At 39.1% G+C, this 13,557-nt stretch overlaps 1 protein-coding gene across 7 annotated transcripts in view; it reads right to left on the reverse strand.

The window, feature by feature from the left end:
- Positions 1-3,626: 3,626 nt before the first annotated feature.
- ptprub (protein tyrosine phosphatase receptor type Ub) overlaps positions 3,627-13,557 on the reverse strand; it is a 309,428-nt gene continuing 299,497 nt past the window's right edge. For 4 of the 7 annotated variants that reach the window (XM_052147302.1, XM_052147305.1, XM_052147303.1 and 1 more), the window contains 2 exons: positions 7,793-7,928; positions 3,627-6,842 (listed from right to left, as the gene is read on the reverse strand). In XM_052147302.1, coding sequence (XP_052003262.1) covers positions 6,780-6,842; positions 7,793-7,928 — 199 coding nt within the window. In that variant the 3' untranslated portion in view covers positions 3,627-6,779. The remainder of the gene's footprint in view (positions 6,843-7,792; positions 7,929-13,557) is intronic. The other 3 variants (XM_052147307.1, XM_052147306.1, XM_052147304.1) reach the window with 1 other exon arrangement.

Below are 13,557 nucleotides of genomic sequence, written 5' to 3' on the forward strand. Positions count from 1 at the left end.
CCCATACACCCAACAACACTTAGCGCTTTGGCCTCTGAGGGCAGTGTTTCTCATTTTGGTAAGCACAGACCGATTTCAGCTAAAGACAAGTCAACCAACTATTTCTGATTTCACTGTGAGATCAATCTGGTTTAACCCCCAACCCAAACATAAACCTTACCATAAAGTCTAACCCCTTACCCAAAATCTATACATTTAAAGAGATAGTTCACCCAAAAATGAAAGTTATCTTATAATTTACTCAACCTCATGCCATCCCAGATGTGTACGAATTTTTCTTTAGCAGAACACAAGCAAAGATTTTTTTGAAGAATATCTCTTCTCTGTAGGTCCATACAATACAAATGAATAGTAATCAGACCTTTGTAGCTCCAAAAATCACATGAAGGAAACATAAAAGTAATCCATATGACTCCAGTGTTTAAATGCATGTCCTCAGAAGTAATGTAATAGATGTGGGTGAGAAGAAATATTTAAGTTATTTTATTTTATTCAGATGTGAAAGTGAAAGTGGAGTATTAGAGTTCAAAATAAATTAAATGTTGATCTGTTTCTCACCCAGACCTATTTTATTGCTTCTGAATATGTGGATTTAACCACTGGAGTCATATGGATTACTTTTATGTTTCCTTTGTGGATTTTTGGATCTACAAAGATCACCATTCACTTGCATTGGATGGACAGAGCCAAGATATTCTTAAAAAAATCAGAAGAAAGAAAGTCATACACATCTGGGATTGCATGAGGGTGAGCAAATGATGAGAGAATTTTGGGGAAAACTATCCCTTAACAATTTTGCTCCTCAAGTAATTGTATCTTGTTTTAAGTATGGTAAGAAATTTTCACTGGCAAACAATGCAAACATTGATACTGATTTGGAATTATTACTATTATTATTTTATTTATTTTTTTACATCAGCATTTCATGCTTTGGACCAACATCCAAAACATAACATATGCTGGAGTCCAGCATTCCTGGTGTTTCTAACAGATACATTTGTGCATATCCAATGTACATATCAAAACCACAATTTGCATACTGAAGTCACACTTCAAAGCCCAGAAGAGAACGCTGGCACTTGCACATCTGTGAGTTCCGTGTTTAAGAACAACAACATATAAACAGAGATGGGATGAAAATGGGGAGAGAGTGTGTCTATGACCTCTGCAAGGACGGAGGGGAGATTAGCATCTGTGGATGCTTATGAGCAGAACGTCTTAAGAACCTCAAAGAGGAGCAGAATTACAAGGCTGTAGAGGTAATATAAAGCATTGGCTTACGTGCGATTGGCTAGGAGTTACCCAGCTAATGATGTGATGATGTACACCTGCTGGTCTTCCCACTAGAACTACGCTCCACTTCCATTTCCAAGGACTCATTTAGTGGATTCATTTTACACTTTGTGCTGTACATTCTTTACTTTCTCTAATTTGCAACATACAAATTAATCTAAGTGTAAACATTATTGAATAAGTGTAGAAAATGTTCAGAGGAAGATTAATGAAGAACAAATAGCATCCTCTGATTGCACTGAAAACAATTACTTATTTTAAATATGCGTGAAGCAGCATAACACCAGTGAAGATGGTTCCACTGGATTGCGAATGGCATGGTTTTGTGTTGAAATATCACGTGCCAAAGTGACACAGTTGTTTTGCACCAATACATTCGCCTGTGTTTTTTAATGAGAATGTGCATTACTTTACACTATGTTCATGTTCTAGCAATTTGATATCAAATTGGTGTTATTCACCATGTGAAAAGACAGCACCTACTGTAGGTCACAGAGAAGATACTAACCATTTCTATCCATTGTAGGGTGAAGACCCAGTCTTAACCATGTGAAACTGGAGTTGTCTGGAGGGCGTATAATGCTTTATTGGGAATGGACTGCAGTTCAGTGTACAGTACGAGCTGTGACAGAGCGAGGTCTTGTCCTCTAATTAATCTGGCAAGGCTTTCAGTTTTAACACTGTATCACTTTGCAGGCCTGTTGAATAATTCACAACCCTTCGATGAGCTGCTGTATGTCATAGGAGAAAGCCTGCGGTCCACTGCCACCTCACTTCCCTGAAATGGGGGAAATGGAAAAAAGCAGGAACAGAGAACTAATAATTGAGAGAGGAAGGGTGCGATCAGGAGAGAGTATACAAAAATAGACATTACAGAGATGAGTGATAAGAACCACCAGACTGAGAAACAGACAGAAAAGGGGAGAAAGATGGTGACCAAAAAGGGAAGAGACACTCAGCGGTGGCTGTGAGCCTGTCCCACAAGGCCAGATCTGGCTGACAAAGCACAAGGATAGGCCACAGTCCTTCACTCTACTCAAGAAAGACTTTCTTCTATTTAGACTGTGCCCACAAGCAATCAGCATCCTCATTTCTCTCCCAAGAGAGGGCTGTCTGATTATATCAATCAAAGTTTTGTAAGAATGTTTTGGACAATACAATCTACCCTGACAATACAAGTGCTCTAACAGCCATGCTCTTGTAAGCATGATGTTTACATTAATGTTGTACAGGTCATTTCAAATCACTCATTACTCTACAAACAATGGTTGACCGATATGGGTTTTTAATGGCTCCTGTCAACAGGAGATCTTGGCACCACTGCATCAGTATTTGGAAGTAACTAACTGGCTATAACGTAATTACATTATATAGTAGCATGAAAGTATTTTTATTTATATATATATTTTTACAATGGAGTCGATTTTTCAGCAACAAGCCACTTTTTCCCAAGTAATGGTACAACATGGTAAATTGGCCCACTTTTTCACATTGTATTGTGCCCGCTGTTGCAGAGCAAACCTAGACAATTACATGCACTTACAACAGCCCTCTCTTTCTCTCTCTCTCTCATTGGAAGTTCAAAACATTCATGAATTGTTTGGGTCATTTTATACCCATTTTCATTTTTGTTTCTATAATAAAAGTGGTCTCCTTTATCTAAGTGGTACAACACTTGGGGGCTTCTCCTCAACTTGCTATCTGAAACACACACACACACACACACACACACACACACACGTTGTTTCCATGTTTTATGGGGACTTTCCATAGACATAATGGTTTTTATACTGTACAAACTTTATATTCTATCCCCTAAACCTAACCCTACCCCTAAACCTAACCCTCACATAAAAACATTCTGCATTTTTACATTTTCAAAAAACATAATTTAGTATGATTTATAAGCTGTTTTCCTCATGGGGACCGACAAAATGTCCCCACAAGGTCAAAAATTTCGGGTTTTACTATCCTTATGGGGACATTTGGTCCCCACAAAGTGATAAATACACGCTCACACACACACACACACACACACACACACACACACACACACACACACACACACACACACACACAGTAACCAATGCATATATTTTTATATTATCTAGAAATTAAAAAAGAAATTTGTTACAACATTGGCTTATAGAGATCAGCCAATGCATTGAGCACTGAAGCCATATACTGACCATATCTGTAATTTAATTTAATTGCTATTTTAATTCCAGCAGCCACCAAAGAGCCCCAATGCATGACAAAAAACAAAACAAAATGCACAACTTTTGTGTTACTTTAGTGAAATAAGTGTTATTACATATTTTTTATTATTTCTTTTTAAATATTACACAGTTTGTTTGGGTCAATTTTGACCTGTGAACAACTTAAGTGTGACTCACAAACGAACACTGCAAAAAGGTTAAGTAAATTGGTTTGTTCAGACTGTGAACCGGTTAAAATAAATGGTTCACCAATTTGCTTATATGTAGCCAGTGTTGGGTGTAATCTAATTACAAAATAATGAATTAATGCAATTACTTTATAGTAGGAATAATAATAGTCAGAAGAACTAGCATATTCAATAGAGGCTCTGCCCCTGTGGGGTGTTGTCCCTAAAAACTAGTCTAACTGACATATTGGTCTATGATTACCATAATTACAAAAAGGGGCTTGAATAAATGAATGAACCATAAAAAACAACTTTCCAGAACATTTTATTATTGTTTGAACACCCCGTCCCACCCCAACCCTCAGTTCCCCATGGCCTACATGTCCTCTTCCTGTCCGACAAACACATGGTCAAAAACACAGTTCTTTTTCAGTTCATTCAGTATAATACAGAAACACTTGGAAGGAAACAAATAAACAAACAAAACGCACAAAAAACAAGGACCTGGCTCTACATTTGTTTCAGCACAAGGCAAAAGTCCCCTGCTCTCTCAAAGCGAGACACTAGGAACAGTTATGCGGTTTTAGTGGAGTTGACTACAATTATAATATGGCTAATGTCTTTGGAATGAGCATGGCAAAAAACAATTATAAGAGGGTTTAAAGTGACTAAATGGGCCTTCTGAAGGGGTGATTTTGGAATGGCTTTTAGAGATCATCCGCATTTGACTGTGGATGTGTTAGATCTTCTGGTGGCATATTTAGAAAATAGAATGTCTTACAGTATACAGTACATTCAACTCTTTCTATTACTTTTAAAATCTGTCCAAACAAGCGTTATTCACAAACTATTCACAAAACACAAATATACATCTATATTTACACATACTTTCCACTGTAAATTTGAGTGTCCAGGCACTTTCCAAAAAAATCCAATGGTCTAAAGACATTGTACTGAAATAAGTGACACACAGATAGAGCACCCCTATCTGATCACAGACTGCTCTATCTTAACTAGCTTGTTAACACCATCAGGCATCTCAGGCTGTGATAATCTGTGATGGGCTCACTGTGGACTGGGTTTAGCTGACATTTGAGATGCTGTATGAAGAGTACTGAATGAACTCATTGGGAGCACACTTTTGTGGCTTGCTAACTTGGCATTTTGCTGATATGGCAATTTAGTACATTTCACAGCTGGGGTCATAACAATTTCAGTGGAGTGTGTGTCTAACACGGATTAGAGTAGATCATCTCAGACTGTTTGATTTTGTGCTTGTTGTTGAAACTATTGTATATTAAAGCTGAAGTGTGATTTTTGTTAATGTCAAAAATACTTTCTCCTTTCTCAGCTTAATATGCATAAAACTATTAAGCAAGCCATTTATAGACTGATTTCTTGACAAAAAATTATAATAATTTAAACACTGCCTCTGTGGCACTATCCAAACAATAGTTAGTTTGAGCATCCGTACATTTCCACACAACAACATTGGCTCAAGCAATGATTTGAGATTGGGGTGGGACTATCCATTTTTTTCAACAAATAGGAAACAGGGGGAGTGATCGGGAGACCTGTTTGAAAAAAATATTTCCAATTACTTTTAGTGACACTAGGGGTGTAAAAATGACACACTTCAGCTTAAATGGCGGTAAATAGTTTAAATTGGTACTTAGCATTTTTATCACCATGGCTGTCTCCTCTTACAGGAAAGCACCAGCAGAGTGTTAACCATCTGTTTTACCAGGCTATTAGAGGAAAACACCAAATAAAACTGATGATATGTTGAAATGGAACAGAAATTGACAGTGGATGTGTAAAATTAAAGGGATGCTTTGAAGAATCTTGAGCCCAGGATTCTGCTGTACACTCACAATTGTTAAACAAAATCCACTCAAAGTACACAAGTCAGTCAGATAAATAGTTATAATGAAAAGAAGCAGATTGCTTGCGTCTTTTTCTCCACCTCCGACACTGCATCACCTCTGTTTCCGTTTTCAGCACTGTTGTAAAAAGACTATTAACTGCGCTCTCTCAAAACTATTGAGTGAGAAGATAAAGGTCAGGCTGTAATCCATCGCCAGCTTGAGAATGCCATCACGTCTGCCCCTTTGCTAATGCACTTCCTTTGCTTTAAGCACACAGGGCCACTGTTAGCACTTGAGACTTACACCTTAAGAATTAAGGGATTTCAAGCAGACATTAAGTTTATATACAGGTGAGTGGAAAAAAGACAACAGCCACTACAAGGAAAGTCACAGTGGGGCAGCCACGTTTTCCGTTGACACTCCTCTTGAGACATATGGCACCATGTACATAGGAACAAATTCAGTATCCAGTTGATAGAAGTACCAATAGAGTTGCTTCAGAGGCAATAGTTTAAAACACTGCGATTGCTATGCAGTCCCAAGGCCTTAGTTCAACACTGGTCGTACAGTTGAGGCGAAGGAATCAATGTCTTGATAGGCAGTTGATGGAAACCTGTCTGCTGGTTGGTTCAGTGTGTAAGTGTGTATATGAGCATTTGTGCATGCATGTGTGTGTGTGTGTGTGTGTTTTCCATTTAGCTCCTTTTAAGGGGTATGGCAGATGCCCGACTCCTTTTAGGGGCCATGGTACAGACTCTAGACTCATAGCTCTACTGAGCTGCACATGAATAGTCCTCCTCCAAGTGATGTTTATTTCGGCTCTTCAGTCCAGCCAGCAAGAGAGAAACAGGCAGATGTAAAATTAAAGCTGCTGTTATTAGAAATAGCTCACAGTCTCTGTAAGCAGAGGTAAACCAAACACACTGCACCAAGCCAAGCTTTGGAACATTTTTGCAGAACAGCTATAAGGAAACAATATGCTTAAAAAATACTCAAAAACAAAAATAGCCACGACAACAGAGAGTGTAGCAAGTTTAGATGTTTGGGGCGAATGTGAAAAAAAAATCTACTCCCTGGGTTTGTCTTTGCATCATCTCCTTCCTCAAAGGGAAAGATGACAGAAAGAAGGGGAGCGAGGTGCAAAGGGAGATCAGGTTATGAGAGTGAGTCTGCCAGTGGTCCTGCTCCATGCATGGTTGTTAGCTTGGGCTGGGTTGGGGAGGGGGAGTCCGCTATCTGACCTCCAAGCAGTCCAAATACTCCAAAACCAGTTCATAACAGAAACGATACTGCTCCTATGCAACACAGACACAGAAAATTAGAGAATTACAGCTATAATTCACTCCTATTTCTTTCACATGGCATGTGACTTACCTTTTGATTAGCACACAATATGCTATTGAACATTACACAAGGTCATTATGACTAAATTAATGAGTGAATGAATTGATATTTACATTAATACATGTGTTTAGCAACATACAATGTCAACAGCCATCTTGGTAATACACCAGGCTGGTATCCCTCTTAAACTGGTATATATATATATATATATATATATATATATATATATATATATATATATATATATATATATATAGACCGATTGTGGATTTTGCGGATGACAATAACTAAGGTTGTAATAAAGGCAGAAAATGTATTTATAGCATGTTGAAAAACAAATTCTTAGTCTTTCATTACTGTGATGGGCACAGTATAAAATCCCAGATGCAGTTTGTTATGCAATCCAAAATCTAAATAATATCCCGAAAAAAATAAATACTTTTAACTTTTAACTATAAACAACCCTGAACTACACCAGGGACTCTAATGTTGCATATCTGTGCTTCCAGCTTACACAAACACATGAAGGAAACAAAACATGCACTCAATCATTACAATCAATTATACAATAATTTACAATGTATTACAATAGAAAGACTATAAAGTAAACACTGTCATATGGGCTAATAAATACTGTATGAACAATATGTTCCAGAGAACACAGAGGAATAAAAGAATAAAAGTAAACTAATGTCCACTATTTGTGCTTATTTTTGCAAATAACAAATAGTTCCAAAAACTATTTGACTATATATCGACTATCGATATATCGGTTGACCTCTGTGACTTTTTTCCTAAACTGCCATGTTGAGCATTTAGATTTCTCATATTCATTTTCAACAAGAGGCCTGTCTCCTCCTTATGCTGACTATAATATAATTTTATATCATTTTACACCTACCAGTGTTTCTACCATGTTGGGCTTAGCATTACGAAGGGTTTTGACAGCATAGAAGACATCCACCATGTTTTGGTATTGGATCATCTCCATCAGGATGTTACTGGCACAGTATGTTCCACTGCGGCCACCACCATTCCTACACAATCAACAAAACACAGCTGTAACATGCACAAAAGAGGCATACATTGAGAATAGCATTCAAACAGCATACCTGCATACAGATACTCAGTTTTCAAGAGAAATTTCACACATCCAGTTAATATGAAACCACCCTGCACAGGAGGCATACAAAAGCTTTTGAAGATCCCAAAGGCCTTCTGCTATGTACACGTATGGCACAGTGGCGGCAGCTAGATGAGGCAATGCTGAGATAATCAATCGCAGTCAGTGCTTTGGCAGGTCTGGATTTAGTGCTGAGAAAGGGCTGCGCTGTTCTGTATTAAAGCATAATTGATTTCATCTCCATAATCTCTTCCCTCTGCCTGTGGTTGGTAACACTGTGTGACAGCCATGAGTGATGTACTTCTGGGGGGGCGATGGGAAGGGAATTCGTGTCTGGAGTTCGAGATGAGATGCTTTGGTAGGCAGGAGGGGAGACAAAAGCCACGGGGAAGGTGGAGTGGGCAGTAAAAAGGATAATGACAATGTTAACACCTCGGCTGAGTTCATTGATTTTGGCCACAGCCACTAGGTATGAGTGAACTTGCTGTTCCCCTTTTGTCAATCACTCGACGTAGTGAAACTAGGGGGTCACACTTGGGAGCCAAAAAGCACCTCAGATCTTTGAGAAAAAGCCAATGGGAATTGGCGAGTGGAATTTGCATGCCACTCCCCTGGACATACGGGTATAAAAGGAGCTGGAATGCATCCATTCATTCAGATATTTTCTTCGGAGCCGAGCGGTTGTGTGTCAGCGAGCTGAATAGGGGGCTCCAATGGGTTCGAATGACCACTCATTCCCCAGCATGCTCGTTTGTTCTGGGATGAGACAGGCAGTGCCAGCCTAATGTCTCTTTCAGAGCTCGAGAGATGGATGAGATTTTGATCGCTGCATCAGAGTGCGCCTTGGTGATGTCAGACGCTGAGGATTCGATTGGGCCCAGTCTGAGGCCGACGCGGATCTGACCACCATGCTTGCCCGGGCCACCGATTGACGATCGGTCCCTTTCTTCCCAGAGGTGCACAGCGAGCTAATGAGGTTGTGGGGGACACCTTTTACTGTCCGAACACAATCCCTCAGCTCGGAGATCGTGGTCCTTCTACGGAAGGGCGGCCGTACCTCTTCACATTGAAGGTGTATGTAGCTGCTATTACGGCACACCACGATGCAGTAGATGGGAAGTATTTAGGGAAGCACGACTTGATCCTCAGGTTCCTGTGAGGAGCAAGGAGATTTAATCTTCCTAGGCTGTGCCTCTTTCCCTCATGGGACCTCTCCGTGGTCCTTCGGGGCCTACGGGGAGCTCCATTTGAGTCCGTCAAGTTGAAGGCCATCTCATTGAAGACTGCCCTCCTTACCGCACTCACTTCTATCAGAGGGTCGGGGACCTGCAAGCGTCCTCTGTTAGCGAAAATGTGATCCTGAGACCCCGACTGGGCTATGTGCCCAAGGTTCCCACAAACACTTTTAGGGATCAGGTGGTGAGCCTCCAAAGCCTGCCCCGTGAGGAGGCAGACCCAGTCTTTTTGTTGCTGTGTCCGGTGCGTGATTTGCACATCTACTTGGATTGCACACAGAGCTTTAGAAGCTCTGAGCAGCGCTTTGTCTACTTTGACAGCGGAAAGGGATTGCTGTCTCCAAATCAAGGCTTGCCCACTGAATTGTGGATGTTAACGCATTGGCATGCCCAGGCCGTGCCCACCCCAATGGGAATATAAGCACACTCTACAAGGATTGTGGCATCCTCGTGGGGACTGGCCAATGGCACCTCTCTAGCAGACATATGCAGAAGAGCGTGCTGGGCAACACCCAATACCTTCGAGATTTTACAATCTCCGGGTTGAGCCGGTCTCATCTCGTGTTTTTTCAGGAATGAACAGGTAAGTTTGGTTGCGCAGGACAGCTGGGCGGGTGTATCGCTTGCATATAGCCCCTTTCCCATCCATGAGGCGAAGATGTGCGCTCTCTCTCTCCCATGCACGTATCATGAACCCTGGATTCCCTTCCTCCCTAACCTTCTGGCTTACTTAATTTGGCGGAGGAATTCGTAGTCAGGCCCAGTGCATGTGCTAACATTCCCTGTACTAGGGTAGGTGCTCCACAGGTGCCGGTTACCTCGGTAGCCCCCTGTGATGTATTTTCCGTGGTACGGTCTTCCTTATTGCTACACCTGTGTCTCCCTTGAGCAGAGTCCTCTCTGCCCCGGTCACTGTGTTTGTAGAGCTCCTCTCCTTCGAGGCAGGACCTACCACCTCGCCTCTTCCATGTGCAGCTGTGAGCCCATGTGATGTATTTGCCACATGTTAACCTGCCCTTCAGTGCAGAATATGGTCTTCGCGGGGTCTTATCCCCGTGAAATAAGCGCAAATAAGCGCATATAATGAGCGTTAAAAGGCTCCAGCCATATAACCAGAGGTGGGGACTCTAGTTACATGACTTGACTTGAGTCTGACTCGAGTCGCAAATTTAAGTACTTGTGACTTGCTTGACTAAATGAAGAAAATGATTTGACTTGACTTTGACTTGAGAACCAGTGACTCCAGACTGGACTTGACTTGAACTCATGACTCAATAATGACTTAATTTTTTTTATTATTATTATTTTCAATAACTCATTATAAACCGTAATGAAATGTGTTTAAAAATATTGCGACATCAATTAATTAATATATAAAAATGTAAACCGGCTAGCACCACTTATCTGCATCTGCGCAGTTAACGCTGCACTCACAACACACCAAAATGATAGTTGATTGTCGAGTTCCCAAAATAATCTCCTTTTGATATAAAGATTTAGAATTTCGAACATGTAAATATATATATATATATATATATATATATATATATATATATATATATATATATATATATATATATATATTGTATAACACATTACTGTTATACAATTCAAATAAAAAATGTATGTAAAGATATATAAGTTCATCTTTTCAGAGCAAAAATAAATATTTATTTAAAAAAATTAACCTGTATTTTTTAGTACTGTGGCTTGACTCGTTTTGAAACTCATCAGGACTTGACTTGACTTGCTTGAAGTGAGTCACTGACATGACTTGACTTGCTTGATTTGTCTGCACTGCACTTGAGACTTTACTCAAGACTTGATGGTTAAGACTTGCTTGTGACTTGAACATGTGTGACTTGCTCCCACCTCTGCACATGCATCGGCAGTTTGCGTAACACAGTTTAGCTTTTGTGGCGTTTTGTATAGGGACCCCTAATGTCACTACATAGATACGATGTCGAGTGAGTGACAGAAGGGGAATGTCTTGGTTACTGACGTAACCTCCGTTCTCTGATGGAGGGAATGAGACATTGTGTCCCTCTTGCCATAACGCTGTACTACCCACTGAAATGTCCGGAACCTTGTCTCGGCTCCTCAGCACAAAACCTGAATGAATTGATGCATTCCAGCTCCTTTTATACCCGTATGTCCAGGGGAGTGGCATGCAAATACCACTTGCCAATTCTCATTGGCCTTTTCTCAAAGATCTGAGGTTTTTTGGGGCTCCCAAGAGTGACCCCTAGTGTCATTACCTTGACACAACGTCTTGTTCCCTCCATCAGGGAATGGAGGTTACAACAGTAACCGAGACGTTTAGAAAATATTTCATTTTTGTGATAGTGGAGATGAGTATTTTTTTCAATGTTAAAATCCTTTTTTTTTTTTTTTATACACCACCTTAATATGCAGAGACAACAACAAGTAAACCATTTTTAGGTAGATTCCCCTGAAAAGTGTGGTGAAAACACTATGGTTGTATCAAAATATTGCTGTTTATTTGAGTATCCCAACTAACCTGACACAGCAACATTTGCTCAACCATTAGTGTTAGTTTGGGGCGAGCCTATCTGTTTGCCGACCAATGAGAGACAGGAAGAGTGTTTGGGAAATCAGTTTGAAAACAGATATTATTTTTGCAATACAATTGCAGTGGCACTGATAGCACAGATTACACACTTCATCTTTAACTTGTTCATTAGTTTTTTGTTTGTTTGAAATTGTTAATTTATGTTTATCATTTATTTACGAAGGTACACAGGAATTCATTATTTTGGGTATGTTTATCTCTTATCTGGTTCACTGGCAAACAGAGATAGGGGTCACAGCAGATACAGATAAGAAGACCGTGACCAGCATTCTAATGGTGTAGAATACATTTTATAAGGATATTAGCATTAAATAATTTTTATCTGAGAACTTTCATAGAACAAAATGTCAGTAGATTCAAAACGATATTATTTCAAACATTTAAATACACGCTGACACATGGGTCTGCCATTACCTGCATTACTGATGAAAAGTACAACTGCACCTGCTAAACAAAACATATCTCTTGCTGTGCAAATAAAACAAATCTGTTGTTTGCATCACTGGTTTGGGGAAATAGCACTCAATGGTATACTACAGAGGACATATGACAGAAGTGAAAAACAAGGTAATTTAACACATCACATCGCATCATTAATGGAAATTAAGCTAGATTCCTCATTTATATTTTATCACCATTTGGTACCTGATTAACAGGATTTAAAACCTATGTTTGTACAAAAAATACACAGTTGGGGTTGTGTCAGTGTTGCAGAAAGCCATGGACAGAATGCTAAACAATAATTAAACCAAAACAGAGATTTACAAAGTATGACTTCCTTATTTCACTAGCAATATTAGAACTAACAGTTTTAATAACCAACAGTTAGTTCCGTTCTTCTAATCTAATTGGACAAGTGACTAGGGGTGGGTAAAAATATAGTTTTTACTATTAATCACGCACGATCTTCCTTTGAATGATCTTAAATCCCAAGAATGATCTTTTACTGTATACGCAACCGTCTACTGCAATGAGCAGAAATCACTCGCATTTGCAAATGACTAAAGTGAATATGTGAATTGTTCAGTAGAGAGATCTTTTCACAGCGTGTTGAGAGAAAAAACTGTTCTGTGTAATGTGTCCAATGACGAGATCCACGTAACCCATTTGCCGTTGACTACAGTCTCTTTTAATACCCTTTCTGTTCTTTAGTCAGTTGTTGATCAACAAATTCTAATCATGCAATGCACAGAGGTAAAGCCATTTGAGCCCTCTCTAGTTAAAATGCGCTCATTTAAAGGCGCTGTTTACAAAAATGTCATTTTTTGTTAAAGAGACAGTAACAGTTTTAGCATGTGTTCAACAAATCAATGTAAATACTTGTAAATAGTACAAATTATGCAATATAACAATAGCTATGTATAAAAAATACATTACATTTTATATCTTATTTATTGATTGAATACATTTATTTGTTCATTTAAAAAAAGACAAAATGTGACCAAAATGATGAAAAGTATTAAAATATATATATAGTACAATTTATATTTTCTTAATGTACCTAGTTAAAATAATTAATTTAATATGTAAGCAAAAGGGACATTATAACTGAAATAAACCTATTTGAATCGATATTGAATCACATTGAAATCGGATTATATATATATTGAAATAACCTATAAGAATCAGAATTGAATCGAATCGAGAGCTTGTGAACCATCAAATTGAATCAGGAAATCTGTTATTTTTTAATTTAGTATAACAACACTGGGGCA

This window comes from Xyrauchen texanus, chromosome 17 (assembly GCF_025860055.1).
Source record: "Xyrauchen texanus isolate HMW12.3.18 chromosome 17, RBS_HiC_50CHRs, whole genome shotgun sequence".
In the NCBI taxonomy this organism is placed as follows: domain Eukaryota; kingdom Metazoa; phylum Chordata; class Actinopteri; order Cypriniformes; family Catostomidae; genus Xyrauchen; species Xyrauchen texanus.